At 46.0% G+C, this 26,017-nt stretch overlaps 1 protein-coding gene across 3 annotated transcripts in view; it reads right to left on the reverse strand.

The window, feature by feature from the left end:
* Positions 1-26,017, reverse strand: part of spidr (scaffold protein involved in DNA repair) — a 247,077-nt gene that overhangs the window by 82,842 nt on the left and 138,218 nt on the right. For all 3 annotated transcript variants that reach the window (XM_055634117.1, XM_055634116.1, XM_055634115.1), the window contains exon 9: positions 2,274-2,478. In XM_055634117.1, the coding sequence (XP_055490092.1) occupies positions 2,274-2,478 (205 nt within the window). The remainder of the gene's footprint in view (positions 1-2,273; positions 2,479-26,017) is intronic.

Raw genomic sequence — 26,017 nt, forward strand, 5'->3', positions numbered from 1 at the left:
ACCTTGAGTCCGTAATAAAGTTTATTATTATTATTATTATTAAATCGAATGTCATTAGAAAAAATGGCAAAATTGACACTTTCTTAAACAATTAAGGAGGTGGCCTTTTGGGTCCGAATTCAATGAGCAAACCTGTACAATGAAAGACTTTTCTCCGTGCAAGCTGCCTTTTGATCCAATGTGCGTTAACGATGATTTTCATTGCCTTTATGCGCATTAAATGACATTAGAGTACATTGCAAGAGGAAAATACCTGATTCCATTTTCCAGTGGGGAACAATCAAACCAGGCACAAACATGAAAACATGCACAAAATGCTTTAAGTGCATAATTTATTAATGCAAAACACAAATCTAATTTCTACACAAATAGTTTAGTGTTTTTACTTGAATTTCACTAATCTGGTTAGTTTTTTTCTTTCATTAATATTTTGATTGTTGATGGCCTGCTAAAGCACCCGTCCCACTTAGGAGACCTCCACAGAAACCTCTGGAGACCTTGCCCACCACCCATGGTCGCTGCAAGATCGCCATGAGATCACTCTCCCTAATGGGAGATCACTCTCCCAGACAGCGCTCCTCCGTTCTCCATGGCCCCCACCTTCGCTGTGTGTGTGTGTGTGCGTGTGTGTGTGTGTGTGCGTGTGTGCGTGTGTGTGTGCGTGTGTGTGCGTGTGTGTGTGTGTGTGTGTGTGTGTGTGGTGTGTGTGTGTGTGTGTGTGTGTGCGGTCTGTAGCTGCAGCTCGAGCTTTGGTCTATCCAGCTCTCGGTTTCAACGCGGTCGATCGATCCAGCTCGAGGCTTTCCAGGCGAGTGCCCTTGAGTGACCAAAACCTCCTGTGATCTCGTGGCAACCTTGCAGCGAGGATGGGTGGCGGGCAAGGTCTCCAGAGGTTGCTGTGGAGGTGTCCTAAGTGGGACAGGGGCTTAACTAGTGCAATTTGAAGAACTCTGACAGATGCTCCCGAAAGATAGATAACTAGTAAAGTAATAAATTTAACCTCAATTTAAAGAATAACAAGCAAGACCTTCAGACATCTGAAGAAGGGTTTCGGCCCGAAACGTTGCCTTTTTCCTTCGCTGCATAGATACTGCTGCACCCGCTGAGTTTCTCCAGCTTTTTTGTGTACCTTCGATTTTCCAGCATCTGCAGTTCCTTCTTAAACACCTTTTCATTTTTATTTGGATCAGTGTTTTAGTAGTGGGTAATGCAGTGAAAATCATTAGAAAGAATGAATTTCTGACTGCAGAATTTTTGATTTGCCCTGCAGAATCTCATCACATTATAATACAGCTGCATTTTGACAAAGTGACTGAAATTTGGAAAATAGTGCTGAGGCAAATGGTATGATTCTTTAGAGGGTAGTCATATTTTCCCCGACAACAAAAATGACTCTAAGCCTACATTATTTATTTGTGCAGGTATTACTGGATTTGGAGGGCCGGAGAGGACTATTAATGGAAAGCAACACCTGTCATTAAATGGAGGATAACATTAATAAATATACAAAATAACTATGCACATAGAGAGTTAAATTGGTGCATACTCATTAAATTTGATTTTTTTTCAGTAAAAATAATGGAAAATCCGTACTCCACCCAGATGAAGGCATAGAGTCCTGGAGCTCATTCTGGTTTGTCTGGTAAACATCCTGTCCCATCACCTCCTCCACACAGCACAATACCCATCATTCTCCAATATTTTTTTCCCAAGCCCCTTCCAAGGCTGTCCTCGCCATTTCTATTATTCCATCTACAGCTCTGCTTAATCCTCTCTTCATCTCACATCCACTTGGTTTTCATAATGTCAGAAAATTACAAAAGGGTCTACTCCATCATGCATTGGTCTCCTGCATGATAGGATATCACAAACACATGTTAAATCGACCAACCCAAATGTTGCTACAAACCAAATTAGGCCTATGGCCATAGCTTAGGCATCCTATCATCAGGCAGTATCGTCCATTTAGTTGAAGAATGCAAAATTAATGCTGAATTTTACTCCCATTAAATTTTCAGATACATTCTATGTATCTGTCATAATTCAGCAAAAGAATGGAAGAAAACGTGCAAAATAAATAAATGCTTTGTTGGTCAATTATATGATGTTTCATTAACATTAAGTATTGGAAGAAGGAACTTTATTCTTCAACTAAATGGGCAGCACTGCCCGATGATAGCATTTGGTAAATAGACTGTTTTATGTTTTGTCACTAATATTTTATCTCTTAATGAAAATGTTCAAAGAAAAAGCAGAAATTCATGGACACTCACCTCATCTGTTGAACTATATTTCTCTCCAGCATCGGTTAGATTGAATTTCACAGCTAAAGACATTGGAGCTTTTTTGAGTACAGGTAACTTTTCAGGAGAGCAATCTTTAACTTTCGTTCCAGCAATCTTTTCTGAAAATATCTTCCGACTGAAGTATGTGCACAGAATAACAGGAGATTTTTCACCTTGTACCTCAAGCTTCTGCCTGCAAGAAACCAAGTTGAAAAATTATAGTTTTCAAATTATTATATTGACTTGTCAATCGCATAGTAATTTGAAGACTATTACATTGTCAAGTAACTATTCAGTATTAAAACAATAACATGAATAAACATTATATACCAATTTACTCCTACTGTTGTAGCAAAAGGCCATTTGTGATTTAAAAAAACAATTGGCCAACATTCATGCTATAGAAATGAGGCAAAGCCATGGCAACACACTTCACAAAGCTTTTAAAATGATCCCCAGCCCATCCCAGGATGGCCCGAGAACCGTTTGCTGCTTTCTTGAACACAGACCTAATCAGTCTACTTTCACCAAATGCTAAATCAGTTCCAACATTGAACATCTTTTTCAACCACACTTATTTTCTCTAAACAAAGGTGTGGTTACAGGAACCTGTATAGGACAAGCTATGTCTGGGCCTGTGATAAAGGTATGGAACAGTCTTTCTAGTCTAAATCAGGACCCCTTGCCTCACTTATTTTCGTTTGTACACTTTATATGTGCTGCTTCCAGCTCTTGTATAAAGAAATTAAAGGTCTCATCAAATTTGCTGCCAATTTCCACCCGTTTCTTATACATACATGATCAATCTTTGACATTTTCGTTCCCTTTCTCAACCTCTGCCTTCCAGGGAATAGATTAACAATATATGTCCATTATAAACAATCAGGATGTCAGTTACCTTGCCTACATATCCACCCACTCAGTTCCTGGTAGCTCCATTGCTTGCAGGTAAACTGTGTTTACAGCTGGAGCTCCTTGCACTTGTTTCTTATGTTTGGGATACAACGATACCATCCAAATTCATGCTTCACCAAAAGCACAACTTCTTTCACTGAAGCAAAATGCAAACTACTGGAGAAACTAAGATAGGAGGGAAAAGATTTAATAGGAACCTTGTGGGCAAATGTTTCCACATGACACATTGTGGAATGTGGAACAACCAGCCCCTGCCAGATGAAGTATTGAAGTAGGTACAATAACAATATTGAAAATACATGTTTTATGTCAGGTACCTGGTTAGGAAAGGCTTAGAGGGATGAGGACCAGGCACTGGTGAAAGGGACTAGATGGAGCATCTTGGTTGACATGGACGTGTTGGACTGAAGGACGTATTTCTGCGCTGTATATGACTATAATTCTATAACTCAGCATATCTGGCAGCGTCTGTGGAAGGAGATGAACAGACGACATTTCAGGTCAAAACCCTTTACCTGGGATGTCCCAGGCTCTGTTGTTATCTCCACTCTTCTCTTCCTCACCTGACTACCATCCACCACTCCACTCCTCACCTAGTTCCAGCTCTCACGTGCCAGCTGTTGCCCAACCTACCTCATCTCTTTGCACTCATCCCTCTCAACTCCTTCAGTCTAGAGGAACAGTCTCAACGCCAAATGTCAACTGTTCATTTTTCTCCCCGGATGTTGCCTGACCCACTGCGTCCTCCAGCAGTTTGATGTTTGCTCTAGATTCCATCTGCAGACTTGTGTTTCACATCTTTTACTATAATTTATGCTTCAGTTTTTTAGTGCCTTCAATAAGCACTCCTTTGTTCATTGCTACTTACTTATGAATGGTCTTACTCCGCAATCCTGTTTTCACCCCATTGCAACGCAATCAATTTTATTTGACCTGCAGATTCACACTATTTTACATTGCATGCTGAAGTTTGTCTTTTCATGAATTCTTGCTGTCAAATGCAGTGGCTGTAATTGCCTCGTTTAGGGTGCACTTTACAATCTGCCATCAGACTTCCACGTAATTGTTAAGTTTGATGCAAAAATCAATACAATGATAAAATCATTACAACTTCCATTCAAATTGAAACTCTTGTCTAGTGGCTCATAAAATTATAGTATAATGTAGAACTCTTGTTTCAGTATTGTTCTCACTGAGGTACACAAAAATGCTGGAGAAACTCAGCGGGTGCAGCAGCATCTATGAAACGAAGGAAATAGGCAACATTACGGGCCGAAACCCTTCTTCAGACTGATGGGGGGGTGGGGAGATGGGGCGGGGAGAAGGAAAAAGGAGGAGGAGCCCGAGGGCTGAGGGATGGGAGGAGACAGCCCGAGGGCTGAGGAAGGGGAGGAGACAGCAAGGGTTAACAAAATTGGGAGAATTCAATGTTCATGACCCCAGGATGCAGACTCCCCAAGCGGAACTCCCTTGTCAATTCTTCCCTTCCCTCCCGGACTACCCCCTGCCCGGGCACTTTCCCTTGCAACCTGCAAGAGATGCAACACTCGTCCCTTTACCTCCCCGCTCGACTCCATTCAAGGACCCAAGCAGTCGTTCCAGGTGCGACAGAGGTTCACCTGTATCTCCTCAAACCTCATCTATTGCATCCGCTGCTCTAGATGTCAGCTGATCTACATCGGTGAGGCCAAGTGAAAGCTTGGCGATCGTTTCGCCGAACACCTCTGCTCGGTCCATAATAACCAACCTGACCTCCCGGTCAACCTCTCTGTCCTGGGTCTCCTCCATGGTCAGAGCGAGCAACACCGGAAATTGGAGGAACAGCACCTCATATTCCGCTTGGGGTGTCTGCATCCTGGGGGCATGAACATTGAATTCTCCCATTGTTGTCAGCCGCTGCTGTCTCCTCCCCTTCCTCAGCCATCGGGCTGTCTCCTCCCATCCCTCAGCCTTTTCTCCTTTCTCCTTTCTTCTCCCCCCCCCCCATCTGTCTGAAGAAGGGTTTTGGCCCGAAACGTTGCCTATTTCCTCCTCTCCATAGATGCTGCTGCACCCGCTGAGTTTCTCCAGCACTTTTGTTTACTTTCGATTTTCCAGCATCTGCAGTTCCTTCTTAAACACTTTGTCCTTACTGAGGATTTTCAGCATCTTTCAACAGAATCTTTTTGCAGTTTGATAAATGTAACTACATCAGAGAACTGAAAGTGCAGGGTCAGGGGGGAGGTGGTGAGGGAGTGGAGGGGAGGGAGAGAGGGGGGAGAGGAGGGAGAGAGGGTGGGGAGAGGGGAGGGAGAGGGATGAAGGGAGAGGGGAGGGGAGAGGGAGGGGGAGGGGGAGGGAGGGGGGAGGAGGGGGAGGGAGGGGAGGGGGGGGGGGGGGGGGGGGGGGGGGGGGGGGAGGGGGGGGGGGGGGGGGGGGGGGGAGAGGGGGAGGGGGGGAGAGAGGGGGGGGGGGAGAAGAGGGGGGAGAGAGAAGGAGGAAAAGGAGAGAGGGAAGAGTAGGGAGAGGAGAGGGGGAAGGAAAAGGAGAGGGAGGGAGAGAGAGAGAGGAGAGAGAGAGAGGAGGGGGGGGAGAGAGAGAGGGAAAGAGAGAGAGGGGGAGGAGAGAGAGGGGGAGTGGGAGAGAGAGAGGGGGAGGGGGGGAGAGAGAGAGAGAGAGAGAGAGAGAGAGAGGGGGGGAGAGAGAGAGGGGAGAGAGGAGCTTGGAGAGAGTGAGGAGCGGGGAGAGAGGGGAGGGCAGAGGGGGTAGAGAGAGGAGGGGGGAGAAGGGGAGAGGGAGAGAGAGGAAGGGGGTGGGGCGGCAGCTCGCAGGGGGTCGGCAGATCACGGGGGGGATGTCACTGACAGCGCAGACGCAGCACGCAGAGCCATTGTGACATCATCAGCCAAAGCTGCTCGGTTTTATTTTCAAAGACATTTCAGATTTGTGAACATTTTTATTAATAACAAGAAATAAAGCGCAACATTTTCAGGTAAGCCAATTTTTGACTCAAAGGGGTAAATCTCTACCGGAATATGTAAAAATGTTCCCGTTAGCGCTTTGTTTCTTCGAGAAGATGTGATCACACACAAACAAATAAATATACACACACACACACACATATTCACATCCAAGATCAGAGTTTTACAGTTATATAAGGATAAGGATGAGTGTATTCTCAGTGGAACATAGGAGGCAGCGCGATGACATCATAGGTTTACAACATTTTTAGGGGGATCAACAGGATGGATTAGGTTTATTTATCTATCACCAGCTCCATAATTATTAGCTGTTTCATCTTATTACAATATTGAAACATCTGAGGCTGAGGGGAGACTTGATAGAAATATAGAAAATTATGAAAGGCACAGAGTAGACAATTAAAAGTCTGAAGAAGGGTCTCAACCCAAAACTTCACCCATTCCTTCTCTTCAGAGATGCTGCCTGTTCCGTTGAGTAACTCCAGCATTTTGTGCCTACCATAGACAATCAAAACCTTTTTCCCCCAGGGTGGAAACATCCAACACTAGAGGGCATAGCTATAAGGTGAGAGGACGAAAGTTTAATGGAGATGCGCAGGGCAATTTTTTTTACACAAAGGGTAGTGGGAGCCTGGAGTTGCATTGCCAGGGTGGTGATGGAGATAGATACAATGTTTAAGAAAGATATAATAGTGACATTTAAGAAGAATTTGGACAGGCACATGGAAGTGTAAGGAATAGAGGGATATTGATCATGTACAGGCAGATGAGATCAGTTCAGCTAAGCATTATCTTTGGCACAAACATTGAGGTACAGCGGGCCCATTTCTGTGCTGTACTGTTCTATGTTCTATGAAGCACATTAGTTAATTACTAATTTTTTTTAATTGAATGTGTCGGTGATTTTTAGGAAGGACATCCTTGTTATTCTCTTAATTTGAGGAAGGACATTCTTGCTATTGAGGGAGTGCAGCGTAGGTTCACAAAGTTAATTCTCGGGATGGCGGGACTGTCATATGCTGAGAGAATGGAGCAGCTGGGCTTGTACACTCTGGAGTTTAGAAGGATGAGAGGGTATATCATTGAAACATATAAGATTGTAAAGGGTTTGGACACGCTAGAGGCAGGAACCATGTTCCCAATGTTGGGGGAGTCCGGAACCAGGGGCCACAGTTTAAGAATAAGGAGTAAGCCATTTCGAACGGAGCGAGGAAACACTTTTTCTCACAGAGAGTGCTGAGTCTGTGGAATTCTCTGCCTCAGAGGGCAGTGGAGGCGGGCTCTCTGGATGCTTTCAAGAGAGAGCTAGATTGGGCTCTTAAAAATAGCGGAGTCAGGGCATATGGGGAGAAGGCAGGAACGGGGTATTGATTGGGGAGGATCAGCCATGATCACATTGAATGACGGTGCTGGCTCAAAGGGCCGAATGGCCTACTCCTGCACCTATTATCTATTGATTTTATATATGAAACTATGTTTTATCCAGCTCACTATAGGGTGGAGTGCGGGGTGTGAGCATTTGTAATCTTTAAAATTGTATGGAATTTTTAAAATAAGATTATCTTAAATCCATTTAAAAATTTGGCCTTTCTAATCAGTTCTTATCTCAGAAACAATTGTTGTTATTTATCTGCTTATCAGAAAATGTTGGCACTGGACCAATATATATTATCAGTCTCCGATTATCCCTGGAAAAGTTTTGCTGAATCACCTCTGAACAGCAGCAGCCTTCAACATAAAAGTTGACAGTCCCGATCAACAGATGTCAAGGAGGACATACCCAAACTCAAAAATAAAAGGTCCTGGGAGCAAACAAAATCTCTGCTGTAATCCTAATGGGCCTGTCCTACTTAGGCGACTTTTTAGGCGAGTGCAGGAGACTCTGTGCCCGCCACATGGTCGCCACATGTTCGCTGATGGTCTCTGGTGAATCTCTTCATGGTCGCGAGGAGTTCCCGAATTCTGGGAACTGGTCGTGGTCTCAGTATGATCTCCGCAAATTTTTCAAGATGTTGAAAAATCTTCTGCGACTAAAAATTGGTCGCCATAGAGAAAATCGATAATCCTGTAGTCGTAGGTGCAGTCGTAATGGGGTCACCATGTAGTTATGGGTAGTCGAAGTAGTTGTAGGTAGCTTTAGTTAATCACCTTTGCTGACCGGGCATTTTCATTGGCTCATTGGGGGGGAAAAAACGTAAGCACGAGTTTTCAGAACCATGGATAACAGACCGGTAATGTTAGATGTCCGCCAAACTTCACAGCTGTGTATCTCTGGCTTTATCAAAAGTTGTCTGGCTTCTTAAAAGTGTCTCCACTCCTTCTCCACCCTTCTCCCCCCTTCTCTTAAAGGACTTACTGTACACTGTGCTAGCCATCTTAATTACAGCGACAACCTTCCTGTTCATCGCGGTGTGTGGCTGTATCACTTTGGCTTTGTATCGCCTAAGAGGGACAGGCCCATGAGACTTTTTGGCAAAGAGCCAGAAATCTCCTGTCTCCATCTGAGAAGAGAAGGATATACCAGGGCCCCTTAGAGGTGTGGTAAACATGACTACCTTCAAGAGAGAAGGCAGCATAGATTGTGCTAAGCAGAGCCTATGACTTAGGAGAATTTTGGACAGAGATACATTGAAGGAACGCTGATATATTTCCAAGTCAGGATCGTATGCAACATGGGAGGAATTGTGCTGATGGTGGTAAAAAACATCTGTATCTTGCTTGTACACGTTCTTCAATGGCAAAAGCAATCTACAAGCCAAACATCTAAGACACCACTCCACCATACATAAAATGGGGATGAATTCATCATCGTGGACAAGGAGACAGTCAGCTCTCACTCAACAAAACTTGACAAGCATCGTTCCTTGTCAACTGTGACTCTGTCTTTGACGCCACCCAACAGCTACCTATTTGAGCTCTGTGGCCTCTCCTGACCAACTAGAAACCGAGAAGGCCACATCCTAAATCAAAAACAATAAGGTCTCAAACATAGACGACAACCCTGTCCATTCCTTCTCTCCAGAGATGTCCCTCTGAATTACTCCAGCATTTTCTGTCTAACCCTGTTGAAACTGTACATAACCATGAAGAGCTTCAGCCACAATTCCACAGTCTTGTCTGGGAAGAGGATATATCAAGAGATTTCACACATTATGATGACACCTTCAGGGAAGGAGACAAATCCCACAACGACAACTTCAGAGGACGGTACATGAAGAGTCCCTGAAAAGTGTGCTCCATTTCCCAGATGTTGGAAGCTACCTCATCGTGAAGGCAGACATCAATGACAAAATTTGCCACTGGTTTCAATGATTCAGTAGATTTAAGAATAGGTTATTTAAAGATCATAAAAATCAGCAGCGACATAGCAATCCCTTCTCTCCCACATCTTTCTGACACCTGCATAACCCATAGCTAGCATCTCAAACTGGAAACTGAAGAATGCCGCCAATGCTATGTCCTCAAAATCTTACGAATTCACGTGAAGGATACACATACCAATCTCACCGTCCTCTCCCAAGCAAACATCTCCAGCATCAAGGCCCCATTGAATTTTACCAGGGTAAATTGTGCTGGCATACCTGACACCAGACTCCTGAAACAGGCACTATTCCTTCTGACCTACATCCACTATAAACCCACTGACTCCCATGGCTATCTAGACTACACTTTTCCCACCCTGCTTCCTGTAAGGACTCCATCCCCTACTCCCAATTCCTCCGTCTACACCGCATCTGCTCCCAGGATGAGGTGTTCCATACCAGGGAATCGGAAATGTCATCATTCTTCAGGGAACGGGGGTTCCCCTCCCCTACTATAGATGAGGCTCTCACCAGGGTCTCTTCAATACCCCACAACACTGCTCTCTCACCCCATCCCCCCACTCGGAACAAGAGCAGAGTCCCCCTAATCCTCACCTTTCACTCCACTAGCCATCACATACAATAAATAGTCCTCCGTCATTTTCGCCACCGCCAACGTCACCCCACCACTCGACACATCTTCCCATCTCTCCACATGTCTGCCTTCCGCAAAGACCGCTCCCTCCGCAACTCCCTTGTCAATTATTCCCTTCCCTCCCGCACCACCCCCTCCCCGGGCACTTTCCCTTGCAACCGCAGGAGATGCTACATTTGTCGCTTTACCTCCCCCCTCGATTCCATTCAAGGACCCAAGCAGTCGTTCCAGGTGTGTCAGAGGTTCAACTGCATCTTCTCCAACCTCATCTATTGCATCCGCTGCTCTAGATGTCAGCTGATCTACATCGGTGAGACCAAGCGTAGGCTTGGCGATCGCTTCGCCTAACGCCTTCGCTCGGTCCGCATTAACCAACCTGATCTCTCTGTGGTTCAGCAATTCAACTCCCCCTTCCATTCCGAATCCGACCTTTCTGTCCTGGGCCTCCCTCCTCCATGGCCAGAGTGAGCACCACCGGAAATTGGAGGAGCAGCACCTCATATTCCGCTTGGGCAGTCTGCACTCCAGTGGCTTGAACATTGACTTCTCCAATTTCCGGTAGCCCTTGCTGCCTTCACCCCTTCCCAGCTCCCCCTCAGCCCTCTGGCTCCTCCTCTTCCTTTCTTCTTCCCGCAACCCCCCCCGCAGCCTGCATCGGTCTGAAGAAGGGTTTCGGCCTGAAAAGTTGCCTATTTCCTTCGCTCCATAGATGCTGCCGCACCCGCTGAGTTTCTCCAGCACTTTTGTCTACCTACTATTCCTCATGCTGTCGTGGTAGGAGATTACCCTGCAGGCAGAGAAAACCACCTAAAAATGTCCTCAATTGTCGGCACGGTGGCACAGCGATAGAGTTGCTGCCTTACAGCGCCTAGAGTCCCAGGTCCTGGATTCGATCCAGACTACAGGTGCTATCTGTATAGAGTTTGTACTTTCTCCCCGTGATCTGCGTGAGTTTTTCTCCGAGATCTTCGATTTCACACTCCCACACTCCAAAGACATACAGGTGCAAAAAATAATGCATATAGTGGGACGAAGGGCCTGTTTCTGCACTGTATCTCTAAACTAAACAAAACAAAATATTTCCTTGAAGAAGTACAATAATACTCTGCCTTCTGAGAACATCTATCACATCTACTCAAAATGTAAAAGCACTGCTTAGGATAATATTGAGAGAAGCTTTAAGGCACATTTAAGAAACACAAAGAAGGAATGGATCTCCTTACTGCTCGCCCACTAGATCTGTATGTCCCCCACTGGCCAACTTTGGAAGAGTCCACTGTTCCTACATTGCAATCATCAGCCACCTTAGGACCCGTAAAACTGAAATAAGAAGCAAGTTGTGCATGACCCTAAATGACTAGCTACGAAGAAACCTAAATTTAAAACTAATGACTGAACTGCACAAATGTCTTTGAATCACTTCCCTCTGGAAGGCCACTCCAGACTGTCAAAGCTGCCATAGCCGGACACAAAAACAGCGTTTTTCCACAAGTAGTAGCTTTATTCAATAACCAAAAATCTGTAGCCTCCTTTTGCTCTGGTATTTTATTTAAATCACATGTTTAATCAATAACTAGACTAAGTGGGTCCCATATTCACACGGGAGGGCTGGTCCCCCAACGCAATATTCCACCTCTCCACCAATTTCAATATTGGTGGCCAGTGGGGGGGGGGGGGGGGGGGGGGGCTTTCTGGAGAGCTAGTATGGGTGTTGTGGGCCAAAGGGACGGGTTTCTAGAGGGCTAGTATGGACATTGTGGGCCGAACGGATTATTGGGTTGGCAGCTCAGTCACTCAAGGCTGGTGGGCTGGCAGCTCAGTCACTCAGGGCTGGTGGGCTGACAGCTCAGTCACTCAGGGCTGGTGGGCTGGCAGCTCAGTCGCTCAGGGTTGGTGGGCTGGCAGTTCAGACGGCTATTCCTTGAAATTCCATTTCAAGCAGAGTGCATGCCACCAAACTCAATTTCATAGCATTTCAAGCAAATTTACATGATGAACAGATCCATCCAAGCCTGCAAAAAAATTGCAGGGAATTGTGATGGACCCCAGACCATCACATAAACTAAGCTTCCTTCTTTCGACTCCATTTAAACCGCACGCTACCTCGGCAAGGTCACCAGCATAATCAAGGACAAGTCACACCCCGACCATGCCCTCTTCTCTCCATTCCCATTATGTAAGACGTATAATACTGTGAAAATATTTTCAAATAACTATACATCATCAGGGTTGCCAACATTGGGTGAGAGTTGGCAGTGAGAAATTGCGAGAGACCATGCCCGAGGGAGCGTAGCGACCGAGCGGGAAGGGGGAGGGTGTGGGATTGGTGTCCCCCCCCTCCCATGGTACAAAGCTTTTGCATTTTTCAGCTTGAAATTATGCAATCTGGTGCATACTGTAGCGAGTCTTTTAACTTGAAAGCAATATTTATGCTTTAAATTAGATTAGCTGTGAATAAGGTTAGGCTAAGTTACATTCCTAATTACATTTCACTGTAGAGCCATGCTCTGATCAACCGGTGCAACACATGAATGATCTTACTGTACAGGTGCACAACCTTTTATCCGAAGTTCCAAATAACGAAAAGCTCCGAATAGCGGCCATTTTTTCAGTCCTTGAAGAAAGGTCCTTGAAGACATTCACCGATGGCGGCCCGCAGAGGTGACAGTGGAACCTCCGGTTGGTCCTCGAAGAAAGGGGAACTAAATCCCCATTCATAAAAGAGAAGGTGAGGGTATATTGCACGGGAGGGTTAATAATTGACAATCTGCTGCTGCCTGCCCGCTGAGTTAAAAAGTTCCCACGGTAGACTCACGATACACAGTGTATCGTGAGTCTTGCATGGGAACTTTTTAACTCAGCAGGCAGACAGCAGCAGATTGTCGCTCCCTTCAGTTTCACCCCACCTACACCCCTCTGCTTCCCGGCCATGTGTGTGACCCCTTCCCTCCCCTCTCCAGCTCCCGCCCATTGCACCGGCGCGGGGGCTTTGCACTGTCTTGACGCCGGAGTTGCCAGCAGGTCAGTGCCAGTCACCGGAGACGTCAGGACCAACGGGACACCGGCCCCCAGGCCCACTGCAAGCACGGAGATCCCAGAGACCCACAGCCAGCAGCAGCCCAGCCCCGTTCCAACTCCAGAGGAACACAGTAGGGACAGAAGCTGATGGTGTGCAAGGTACGTCTTGGTCTTGGGGTTGCGGATGAGGGGGCGCAGCTCGGGCTGTGACGTCTCCGGCCACCCCCCTGTACAGGAGCTGAGACTGGGAACTATGGGGTTGTTTGCAGTTGCAGAGGGAGGGGGCAAGGGCGGTACAGTTCACACTCTCAGCTCCATTCCAGGGGGGTGGCCGGAGACGTCAGGACCAACGGGACACCGACTGCAAGCACGGAGATCCCAGAGACTCACAGCCAGCAGCAACTCTAGCCCAGCCCCGCTCCAACTCCAGAGGAACCCGGGTTGCGGATGAGGGGGCGCAGCTCGGGCTGTGGGTGAACTGCCACTTGTCGCTGTAGCGGCGCATCGGGGAGTGGGTTCTTGTTGGTCCTGACGTCTCCGGCCACCCCCCTGGACAGGAGCTGAGAGACATCAGGACCACCAGAAGCCGCTCCCCGACGGGCCGCTACAGCGACAAGTGGCAGTTCGCCCACAGCCCGAGTTGCGCCCCCTCATCGGGACACCGACCCCCAGGCCCACTGCAAGCACGGAGATCCCAGAGACTCACAGCCAGAAACAACTCTAGCCCAGCCCTGCTCCAACTCCAGAGGAACCCGGGTTGCGGATGAGGGGGCGCAGCTCGGGCTGTGGGCGAACTACCACTTGTCGCCGTAGCGGCCCATCGGGGAGCGGATTCCTCTGGAGTTGGAGGGACAGGGAGACACAGCGGTTTTTGAGAATGGTGGGCAATCACTTCCAAAGTTCTGTCCACACAGTCAGTACACCTCTCCTACACTTGTCTCCCGCACTAAGACCATCTCGCAGATCCCAGCCTAACCCTCCCTATTCTCTCCTATTCTGCAAGAAAAAACTACATTGAAGACTCAAACTCGCGATCGAGTAACTGCCAGGATTGAGGCGCAAACTCGCGACCTTGCTGATATGAGCCGAGCACTCTACCACTGCGCCAGCCGTTAAAATCTACACTAAAAATCTTCCATTCCGAAAGCCAAAAAATTCTGAATTACGAAAAGTGTCTGGTCCCAAGGCTTTCGGATAAAAGGTTGTGCACCTGTATTAATATATGGAAATCAGATTATAATCAAACACGGCACATGTTAACCAACCTGGGTCTCACTGCACACCTGGTACTACTCCTGACCCTGACTGCAGCTGAATACTTTCTCTCATTCCTGACCCTGAGTCCAGCCTTACACCTAGCTCCGTATTCTACCCTGATCATAGCTGCTTACCTGTTTAGATTCCCAGTGCTGAACACTCCCCTTGGCCAAGCTTTGACTGCACACCTAGTACTATTACAGAACTTGACTGTGGATGCACACTTGGCCTTGCTCCTAGCCCCTCTGCACTGGCAATATATCTGGCCCACACATAAAGCCCCATATCCGACCTCCTGGACTTAACCTATTATATTCAAATCCACAGTCTAATGCATTAATCTTTTATGAGGCACTTCACGACCAAATTTTGTATAACAAAGTTTGCTACATTCATTGGCTTCCTTGTTGTCTAACATGCTGGTTACTTTGTCAAAGAAGTCATCAATTGGTTGAACAAAATTTATCATCCATAAAATAATACTCACTCAGCTGTTTAAGTATTCTGTTACCATTTCCTTCATTTTCCGAACAAACTGTCCTGAAGTCATTTTCACCCCCAATATTTTCAGTATTTTGCTGTCTTCCTCTTAGCTGGGACTTTTCCGAAATGCAAAGTCCAATAACAATATATATTTAAGCAATAATATTCTATTTAATGTGATCTTGAGAATGCTGCTGCCTCGTCAACAGACGTGCACACAAGCAGTTGATATTAGTTTTGAAATTCTCGTTGAACACAGAACTTCTCACGACAGAGCGTGAGAAATTTGTGATCAGCATGAGAGTGTCAGAATGGGCAAAATGCGTGATTCTCACGCTCAATGCGTGAGAGTTGGCAGCTCTGCATCATACATGATTTTCATAATACCACATTGTTTGGATGGGCCTATTACTACAATTTTAATGGTGGGTTGTAGAATTATACCCAAAAGATATCATCTGTTTGGCCTTTCTAAAATAGCAAAGTGCAATATGTTCAGGAATCTGCGGAATTTATCATTCTTGGTTCTTGGTTGCTTGGTCCTCGAAAATATTCCAAATGGAATTTAAACTGGAGGTGGTACCCCATCTCCCCCCTCCCCCCCCCACTTTCCCTCTCTCTCCCCCCTTTCCCTCTCACTCCTCGCCTCACCCCCCTCTCTCTCCTCCCCCCTCTCCATCTCCCTCCCCCACCCCCTTCCCTCACCCCTCTCCCCACCCCTCTCCCTCTCCTCCCCCATCCCTCCCTCCCCCACCCCCTTCCCGCTCTCCCTCCGCCCCCCTACCCCCTCCCTACCCCTCCCCTCTCCCCTCCCCCCTGTCCCTCCTTACCCACTCTCCGCACCCCACTTCTCCCTCCCCCCCTCCCCCTCCCCACTCTCCCCTCCCTCCCTCCCTACCTCCCCACTCTTCCCCCTCCCTCCCCTACCCCATCTCCCTCCTCCATCCCTCCCCCACACCTCTCCCCCCCCATCCCTCTCTCCTCCCGTACCCCCACCCCTCTCTCCTACCCCCCTCTCCATCTCCTCATCCCCCCTCACCCCCTCTCCTTGCCGTCATACACAATAATAATACATAACAAAACATACAATAAACACAAATTAACATCCACCAATGAGTTTAATCAATTTAATATATTTAATCAATTTAATTTAAAGAGCTTACTGTGCTTGATCAGAAACATATTAAATATTTTTCTCCCTTTAGAGGTGCTACCTGAGCTGCTTAGTATTTCCAGCACTCTATTTTAACCAGATATTCAGTGTCTGCAATCCTTTCGTTCTCCAGCTAGAATCCCAAAATAGCAGCACTGTTTTTCCCCTCCCTCTCTCCTTTTCTACTTTCATTGTTCCGTTTACACCTCCTCTGGACATAACATGGGTGATCAATAAGCTTGCCCTGCCCTTTCACAGTTGGGACTGTCACCACTTGTGTCTTGTGCTTCCTTTTGTTCTCACCAACCCCCTTTCCTCTGCTCTTCTTAGTGCTACTGAAAGGTCATTGACCTGAAACATTACCTCTGTTTCTTGGTTTCTAAAAAATGCTGCCCTACTTGCTTTTGCCAGCTTTCTGTTTTTTATCTTGTAAATTTTTTCTGTCATTGTATCTCTGGGACCCGCATGTATTTCTGCTGCTCCCTTTCTTTTCCCATTAATGTATAAACTCAAAATTGTCAAAGAATATCCCTTGTAAACGTACATTGCTACCCTATCTCTCGCACTAATATTTTTGCCACATCATTCTTCTGTACCTCAAGTTTACTTTCTTTTTTCAATATTATAAAACTACTTTTTTAATCTCATGTTATCCTAATCCTTCATTGATAGCCTCCTTTTTTCACCATGATCTCTTGTCAATGCAATGTAAAATCATTTATTTATGGGAATAATACAGAGGGTGCAGGATCAGTTCATTCCAAAGAGGAAGAAAGATTCCAAGGGGAGTAAGGGGCGACTGTGGCTGACAAAGGAAGTCAAGGACAGTTTAAAAATAAAATAGGAGTATAACATAGCAAAGATGAGTGGGAAGCCAGAGGATTGGGAAACCTTTAAAGAGCAACAGAAGATAACTAAAAAGGCAATACAGGGAGAAAAGATTAGGTACAGCTAGCAAAGCTAGCAAAGAATATAAAGGAGGATAGTAAAAGCTTCTTTCGGTTTGTGAAGAGGAAAAAAATAGTTAAGACCAAAGCTGGACCCTTGAAGACTGAAACAGGTGAATTTATTATGGGGAACAAGCAAATGGCAGATGAGTTGAACAGGTACTTTGGATCCGTCTTCACTAAGGAAGGCACAAACAATTTCCCTGATGTACTAGTGGCCAGAGGATCGAAGGTGATGGAGGAACTGAAGGAAATTCACATTAGGCAGGAAATGGTGTCGGGTAGACTGATGGGACTGAAGGATGATAAACCCCCAGGGCCTGAAGGTCTGTAACCCAGGGTAATTAAGGAAGTAGCTCTAGAAATCGTGGACGCATTGGTGATCATTTTCTAATGTTCTATAGACTCAGGCTCAGTTCCTGTGGATTGGAGTAGCTAATGTTATCCCACTTTTTAAGAAAGGCGGGAAAGAGAAAACAGGGAATTATAGACCAGTTAACCTGATCGGTGGTGGGGAAGATGCTAGTCAATTGTAAAAGATGAAATAGCGCACATTTGGATAGCAGTCACAGGATTGGTCCGTGTCAGCATGGATTTACAAAGGGCGTGATTGATTAATCTTCTGCAATTTTTTGAGGATGTAACTAGGAAAATGGACAAGTGAGAGCCAGTGAATGTGGTGTACCTGGACTTTCAGAAAGCATTTGATCAGGTCCCACATAGGAGATTAATGGGCAAAATTAGAGCACATGGTATTGGGGAAGGGTACTGACATGGATAGTAAATTGGTTGGCAGACAGGATCCGAAGAGGAGGGATTAACGGGTCCTTTTCAGAATGGCAGGCAGTGACTAGTGGGGTACTGCAAGGCTCGGTGCTGTGACCGCAGCTATCTATATATTACTAAATCTCTGATCTTGACCGCTTTTGGCCCACTGTGCTGCGATTTCCGAGAGAACGCCGCCACCTACGGCTGTCATTTTTGGCCACCTCGCTCAGAGCCCCCCTCCGCCGTATGAGTGCGGAGGATTTTTTCCGTCGATGAAAAATGAGAGAGATATAAATGTTTTTACAAAATTCCCCATTCTCTCTGCTGCCCCCACTGGTGGCAGGGGGAGTGACTATAAAACCAGGAAGTGTCGTGCCTCATTCAGTCTCTGCCAGACCAGGAAGCGAGAAGGTCACAGCTCTCTGAGCTGCGAATAACACTGAACCCACGTCTACTCCACGGTGAGTCCCCTCGATGCGGCTGTAAAATGGCTGCAGCCCTTTTTAACAAGTTTGTGTTCATAAAATGAATTTTGGTTGTCGGGTGTCTGCAGCACAATTGTTTGCCTCGCCTTTTTTTTTTAACAAGTTTGTGTTCACAAGATGAATTTAGGTTGTCGGGTGTCTGCAGCCCAATTGCTTGCCTCACCTTTTTTAACAAGTTTGTGTTTAAAAATTGAATTTTCGTTGTCGGGTAGCTGCAGCTCAATTGTTTGCCTTGGCTTGGCTTTTAAAATCGTTGCAACAGTTGGATGCCTGCCCAAGCATCTATACGGCGCACAATGTCTATACTTGCCCTCTGGAAACCAGTACCTTCAGCCCACAACACCCATACTAGCACAACAGACAGCCCCCCCTCTCCTCTTCCACTGGCGAGCAGTATTGGAATTGGCGGAGGGGTGGAATATTGCGTTGGTGACCAGCCCTCCCGTGTGATGCTGGGACCCAACGGGTCCCACTTAGTCTAGTTTACAATATAAATCAATGATTTAGATGAAGGAATTCAAAGTAACATTAGCAAATTTGCAGATGACACAAAGCTGGGTGGCAGTATGAACTGTGAGGAGGATGCTATGAGGGTGCAAGGTGACTTGGACAGGTTGGGTGAATGGGCAGATGCATGGCAGATGCAGTTTACTGTGGATAAATGTGAGGTTATCCACTTTGGTGGCAAAACCAGGAAGGCAGATTATTATCTGAATGGTATCAAGTTGCAAAAAGGGGAAGTACAAAGAGATCTGGGGGTCCTTGTTCATCACTCACTGAAAGTAAGCATGTAGGTACAGCAGGCAGTGAACAAAGCCTTGGCATGTTGGCCTTCATAACAAGAGGAGTTGAGTATAGGAATAAAGAGGTCAATAGACAATAGACAATAAGTGCAGGAGCCAGCACTGCCTACTGCAGTTGTACAGGGCCCTAGTGAGACCACACCTGGAGTATTGTGTGCAGTTTTGGTCTCCAAATTTGAGTAAGGACATTCTTGCTATTGAGGGAGTGCAGCGTAGGTTCACAACGTTAATTCCCAGGATGGCGGGACTGTCATATGTTGATAGAATGGAGCAGCTGGGCTTGTATACTCTGGAATTTAGAAGGATGAGAGGATATCTTATTGAAACATACAAGATTATTAAGGAATTGAACACGCTAGAGGCAGGAAACATGATCCTGATGTTGGGGGAGTCCAGAACCATGGGCCACAGTTTAAGAATAAGGGGTAGGCCTTTTAGAACAGAAATGAGGAAAATTCTTTTCAACCAGAGAGTTGTGAATCTGTGGAATTCTCTGCCTCAGAAGGCAGTGTAGGCCAATTCTCCGGATGCTTTCAAGGGAGAGGTAGATAGAGCTCTTAAATATAGCGGAGTCAGGAAAAATGGTGAGAAGGCAGGATTGTGGATGATCAGCCATGATCACAGTGAATGGTGGAGCTGGCCCGAATGGCCTACTCCTGCACCTACTGTCTATTGTCTATTTAGAATTTTGAAATAAGTATTTAACCTTTTAAGCGGATTTTCCAATCAAATTAAGTCAATGCACATGGCTCCTTTCTCTGACTAATCAGTGTATTTAACAGTATGCAAAATTGTACCAGTGTATTTATTTAACAGTATGCAAAATTCAAGATTCAAGATTATTTAATCTTGAATCTTGAATTTTGCATCCCTTCTACCTCCTCTTCATAAAAGTGAGAATACCAATTAAGTCTCTGGTATTACACAAGGTCTAAAGTGTTGCTTCCACTGGACGTTGTGTGAGAACACTGTTTAGAATACATTCTATAATCTCCTTTTGTCGTCGGCATCTCTCACACACACACTAACCATCCCCCTTGATATTATATTAGTATTATTCATTCGCTCCTTTTACCCCATCCCCCGCCCTATCCACTCACGCATAACCCTCAACTGCGTAGGTGCGGCTAGAGCGGGGGGGGGGGAGTGGAGAGGGAGGGGGATGGAGAGGGAGGGGGATGGAGAGGGAGAGGTAGAGATTGAGGGGTGGGGGGCGAGCGAGCAGCATCACAGGGGAGGGATGGTCCCCGAACGCAATACTCCACCACTCACCCATAGCTCCCAATATTCACCACTCCCATCAGAGGGAGGTGGGGGGGCAGAGAGGGAGATGGGCAGCAGAGAGAGAGGGAGGGGGGGGGGGCAGAGGGTGGGGGGAGAGGAGAGACAGAGGGAGAGGGGTAGAGGCAGCACCAGCAGCAGAGAGGGAGAGGACACAGAGGGAGGGGGTAGAGCACCTACCCAGTCATAGAGCAGCAGCCTCCCCACCAGGTGCCGGGCCCGAGTGAGGCTGTGGGTGGGCGTGTACCCGAGCGAGTCCCCCCCTCTCCTCTCACCCCCTCCCTCCCTCTCTCCCCCCCTCACTCACCCTTGTCCTCCCCTTCTCCTCCCTCCCTCCGCCCCCCTCTCCTCCCTCTCCCCCCCCCTCTCTCTCCCCCCCTCCCTCTTCCTTTCTCTGCCACGGGGAGGGGGGAGAGAGGGAGGGGGAGGGGGGTAGAGGCAGAACCTACCGGGGTCGTAGAGTAGCAGCCTCCCCACCAGGCGCTGGACCTGAGCGAGGCTGCGGGTGGGCTTGAACCCGAGCGAGGCCCGGAGCGATCTGAGGACGGTCAATAGCAGCGGAGGGCCGGCCGATTGTGGCTTCGGCGAGGGGAAGCCCACCCACCCGCGTGACAAATGATCAGGTGGGGGAGTCGGAGAGCAGGTCGTCCCCCGTGACGGCCAGAGATCGCCAGGTGGGATCGGGATCAGCGAGGAAAAACGTCACGATTCCCCGAGTCCCTGCAATCGACGGAGGAATCGCAGGTCCCCATATACGGCCTCTCCCAGAGGGAGTAATGGCCGCCATAGTCATCTTCCCATCATGCTGCCCGCGCACCGATAACGACCGCCGCCATGTTCTAGAACTTCAAGGAGCCATGCGGAATGCGCTGCACGACCTGAGCAGCAGTTTAATCCCCACCCCCTCACACGCGCGGCGATAACGGCCGCCACCGCCATGTTCTAGAACTTCAAGGAGCCCAGCAGAGCGCGCAGCACGACCAGAGCAACAGTTTGAAAACGCTAAGTGACAAATTTAAATAAGTAAAAGTTAAGAAGCCAAGAAGTACAGAAGACAGAACAGGGGCGACATCACTCGCACCGCGAGCAGAGGCAGGCAGTCAGATCCACCATGATGTCATCAGCGAGACCATCTCGTTTATTTTCTGGGTTACTTGAGATTTGTGAAAATTTTCATAAATAACTGGAGAAATAATGCATTAAATTTTCAGATAAGGCCATTTTTGATTTCACGGGATAAATCTCTACCAGAATATGTACCGTTAGCGCGTCGTTTCTTCGAGTAGGTGATCATACACAAAAAATATATACACGCGCACGCGCACACGCACACACACACACACTTATAAGGATAAGGATTTCTGAATTTTCCTCTTAAGAATTTCTCAAGCCATTCAGCCTCCCTTCATAAGTTTAAACCTCTAGCCCCGGCAACATCTTCGAAAATCTTCTCCAAACCCACTCGAATACAAGCTTCTTGTCTATCTTCTTTAATTCTCTCTCCAATGGCATTGCTGCTACAAGGGGCATTGCTCAAACCAGTTGGGGTTAAACCTGAATATCATTTTCCAGCTTATATTTTGTTCTTCTACTTGCTCTTTTGATGTAAGAACATTTTCCACTGTGGTTCTTATGTCATTCAACATTATTACAGATACAACTGAAAGCAACCCCTTACCAACAAGGTAGACACAAAATGCTGGAGTAACTCAGGTGTGAGGCAGCAGCTCTACCAGCTGCGCCAAGGTGCTTCCCAATGTGAAGGGAAGGAGAGTTTACCAGTAATGTTGCTTTCAGGCTGAAGTCTGAAGAAGGGTCTCGACCCGAAACGTCGCCAATTCCTTCTCTCCATAGATGCTGCCTCACCCGCTGAGTTACTCCAGCATATTGCGTCGACCTTCAATTTTACCAGCATCTGCAGTTCTTTCTTAAACCCTTACTTTTCCATTTGTGTTTGTCCATTGTAAATGTCAAACAACCAAGATAATTTCACCCTACTTTGGATTAACCTGCAACCATATCGCTAAAATACACAAAAGCGATTAGGACAAACCTATTTGCGCCATTAGTTAATCTACTGTATTTTTTTAAATTACTATTTCAGCTACATTTTCAGATATTTTCAGCTTTATGGTAATCTCTTTTGAGTTGACTTTATTTAGTGATGCAACATTACTGGTAATCTCTCCTTCCCTTCACATTGGGAAGCACCTTGGTGCAGCTGGTAGAGCTCTGCCTCACAGCTCCAGAGACCCAGGTTCGAACCAGACCTCTGTTACTGTTTGTGTGGAGTTTGCACTTTCTCATTGTGGATTTCTTCGGGATACTCCCGTTGCCTTCCACATCTCAAAGACGTACAGTTTGTAAGTTCATTGGCAACTTTAAATTGCCCCTAGTGTGTAGGGAGAGGGTGAGAAAGTGGAATATATAGAATTAGTGTGAACGGTTCTATGTTATCCCACGGTCCGCAATGTATGTTCCAGTCGGTGTCGTTTAATGGTCTGAAGGTTAGTTTCCATGCTGAAAGTAACTAATCTTACCCTAGTCTTCATTTTTCAAATTGCTACCTTGCTTTATGACCTTGACACTTTCCACTGCATACATTATCTTTCCCTTACTTGCATCCTGTCTACACCACTGCCATTTATTTTGTTTTAAAACCTGCTGACACCTTTAGTTATCTCATTATCTAGATTATCCTAGTTTTAAATGGAGCCCCTTTCAATGCAATAGCTTCTTTCTCCTCCAGTTGTGACACCATTGTCACATGAAATTAAAATTATTTCTCACATACCATTCTTTGAGTTATGCTCTTACAATAAACTCAGATCTATTCAAACGATGACAATTGCGTGCAGCTCTGGTAACATTCTCAAAATGATCATCCTTTTGAAGTATTTTATTTTGCTGCCCAATTCTTCACATGCACACAGCAGAAATACATTGCTTGTTTTACTTGTGATGTTGATTCCTACATGATCTATGACAAACGAATCTTCCCACCACACCCCACCTCCGCCAAGTTCTTCTCCAGCTCCAATTCTGCCAAACAGATACAAATAGTATTATAAAAACCTAGATGGTCATTCTTCCTTCTTATCCTTTTAAATAAAGAATTGTGCAAGGGAAACATTTGTGAGCAAAATGACAATTTGCCCGACTAGCAGTAGAGTGGAAGGCCAACATTTTCCTTCTTTATAAGATAGTAAGGTGTTCCAATTGAAAGAGCTGCTCAGCAATCACCAAACCAGGGATCTTTTGATGACTGCGTCAGCTTCCAAGCACAGCCAGCAGAAGGATAGGAGGGTGGAGTGCATGGAAGTGGGGGGAGGGGGAAATGGAAGTGGGCATCATGAAGAAAGAATATTAATTAAACATCAATTATTGAGGCAGAAGGAAAGACACAAAATGCTGGAGTAATTCAGCGGTTTAGGCAGCATCCCTAGAGAACATAGGTAGGTGATGTTCAGACCCTTCTTCAGACATGCATTGAAGCACACATATGAAAATTACGTGGTTGAGAAGATATGCAGGAAGTTTACCTGTTCAGAAAAAGCATCCACACATTGCACACATTAAAATATATATTTTTTTAAACAAGCTCTACAGCAGATAACATAATGGAATGCAATGCTGTTTATAGATTTTGTTTTAAACAAATTCAATCTGCACAATGTTTTCTGTGTAAATAGAACCAAACATTACTTAATGACGCAACATTACTTCACAATTCAATGACCTCTGGATCAAGGAGGTCTTGCTTCCAGTCCACTTTTGTGGGTTCTGAGGTACCTGATTAGACCAATGTGGGAACCGCAAACTCCACCACTGACGGATAGACGATGCTTTACAAGGTGTGCGGACATGTTTAAGAAGGAACTGCAGATGCTGGAAAATCAAAGGTAGACAAAAATGCTGGAAAAACTCAGCGGGTGAGGCAGCATCTATGGAGCGAAGGCAATAGACCGTGTTTTGGGTCAAGACTCTTCTTGTGCAGACAGGTAGTTTGTGAAGTGCATCGCTGCGTGCTTCCAATGCATGCACTTGATGTTAATAAACATCCCTAATGTGCCTGCTCATCTTTAAACTGTCAAGGGCCCCAAGATTCACAGGATTCAGTAGAGATGTAGCATTTCTTTAAGCAGGTTTTGAGCATCTCCTTGAATCTTACCCACTATCTGCCTGGTAATCCCTCTCTTTGACCAAAACAGACCACAGTATTTGTTTTGGCTGAACATGTAAAATGATGTCGCCTGCCCGGCAGAAAGAATCAGAGTGAGGCCCAATGCAAATTGCAGGAACAACACCTCATATTTTGCTTGGGCAGCTTACAACCCAACAGTATGAATATCGACATTAGCTGTATTTTTCCCAATAGTTTGAGGTGCCTCTTGTAAATAGTCCAGGTCTCAGAAGCTTTTACGATGCTGCAAAGTAGACCACAAATTTTGTACTAGATCTGAGATCGCAACATCAAAATACCTTATTTCTTATTTCTTGATCAAAGGCTATTCCAGTGCATTGAAGGTGGTGGCAAATTACATTTAAGTAGGGCACTGGCAATGATTTTCCTGGGATAAATAGCAGGAGACCCATTGTTCCGGCATTTAGGTAACTTTCGTCATTGGTCATGATTATGGCACTGTAAAGTCGCCTGGTATATCCCCTTCTTATCTTGGACAATGAAATTATTTGCATTAATGACTTAATCGCCAACTTTTTGTACTTCAGCAGGGATATCGTCTACTCCTGAGATCTTGTTGTTTCTTAGCTGGGATATGGTTCGTTTGACCTTAAATAGGTGAGGTGTAGCAACAAGAAGGATGGAATAGGGTGATGCGTAATAGAATCAATGGTGCTCACATTAAGGATAGAGTCATATTAAAGGAGAAATTTGAAGTGTTCCTACTGGTGACTATCTCTCTATCCCTTATGAGGTCACGCATCACTCTTGGCTCTTAATGGGTTGACTGGGCCTTTTCAGTGCTGAATAATCCGACTCAAGAAATTGCTGAGCCTTCTGCATTCTCTCCATTCACCATCTGTTCTTTTGGTCGTGAGGTTTCTGCTATACTTCTGCCTCAGGTGCCTGTATCGTTATTCCTTTTCCCTTGACAAGTGGTGGAGCTTATCAGCACGCCTCAAGGGAAAAGAAACAGCTCTTCATCCAGAAATGCCTAACATTTTCAGTTCATTAGCTGTTTAATCTCCTGGTCATCGTTAACAAACCCTGCCAAGGTTCTAGAGATAAGGATCTGCAGATGCTAGTTTCCCAAGGATAGACACAAATTGCTGGAGTATCTCAGCAGGTCAGGCAGCATCCAAAGAGAACATGGACAGTTGACATTTCAGGTCGGAACCCTTCTTCAGACTGATTGCAGGGGTCTGACATCAGCCTCCAATTAGTCTGAAGAAAGGGTTCCAATCCAAAACATTATTTTGTGTCTTTTCAGTCGAGTTTCTTTTTGGCAGAGAAACCAAGAATCGCTTTGCATGTGCCAATTATGGCAGACTTCAGGGCATCCAGTATGCCGTGAATACTCTGCGACTCCTCTAGGCAGACATTGGAAGCTTTAGATCAAAACTTAAATGCCCTACCCACACTTCCACTAGACACTATACTTTTTACAAGGCAGATCCAAATAATTGTCAAATATTTCAAGGACTCTACTAAACAGCGTTCGGAGTCACATATGAGAAGCTCT

The sequence above is a fragment of the Leucoraja erinacea genome, chromosome 4, assembly GCF_028641065.1.
Source record: "Leucoraja erinacea ecotype New England chromosome 4, Leri_hhj_1, whole genome shotgun sequence".
NCBI lineage: Eukaryota > Metazoa > Chordata > Chondrichthyes > Rajiformes > Rajidae > Leucoraja > Leucoraja erinaceus.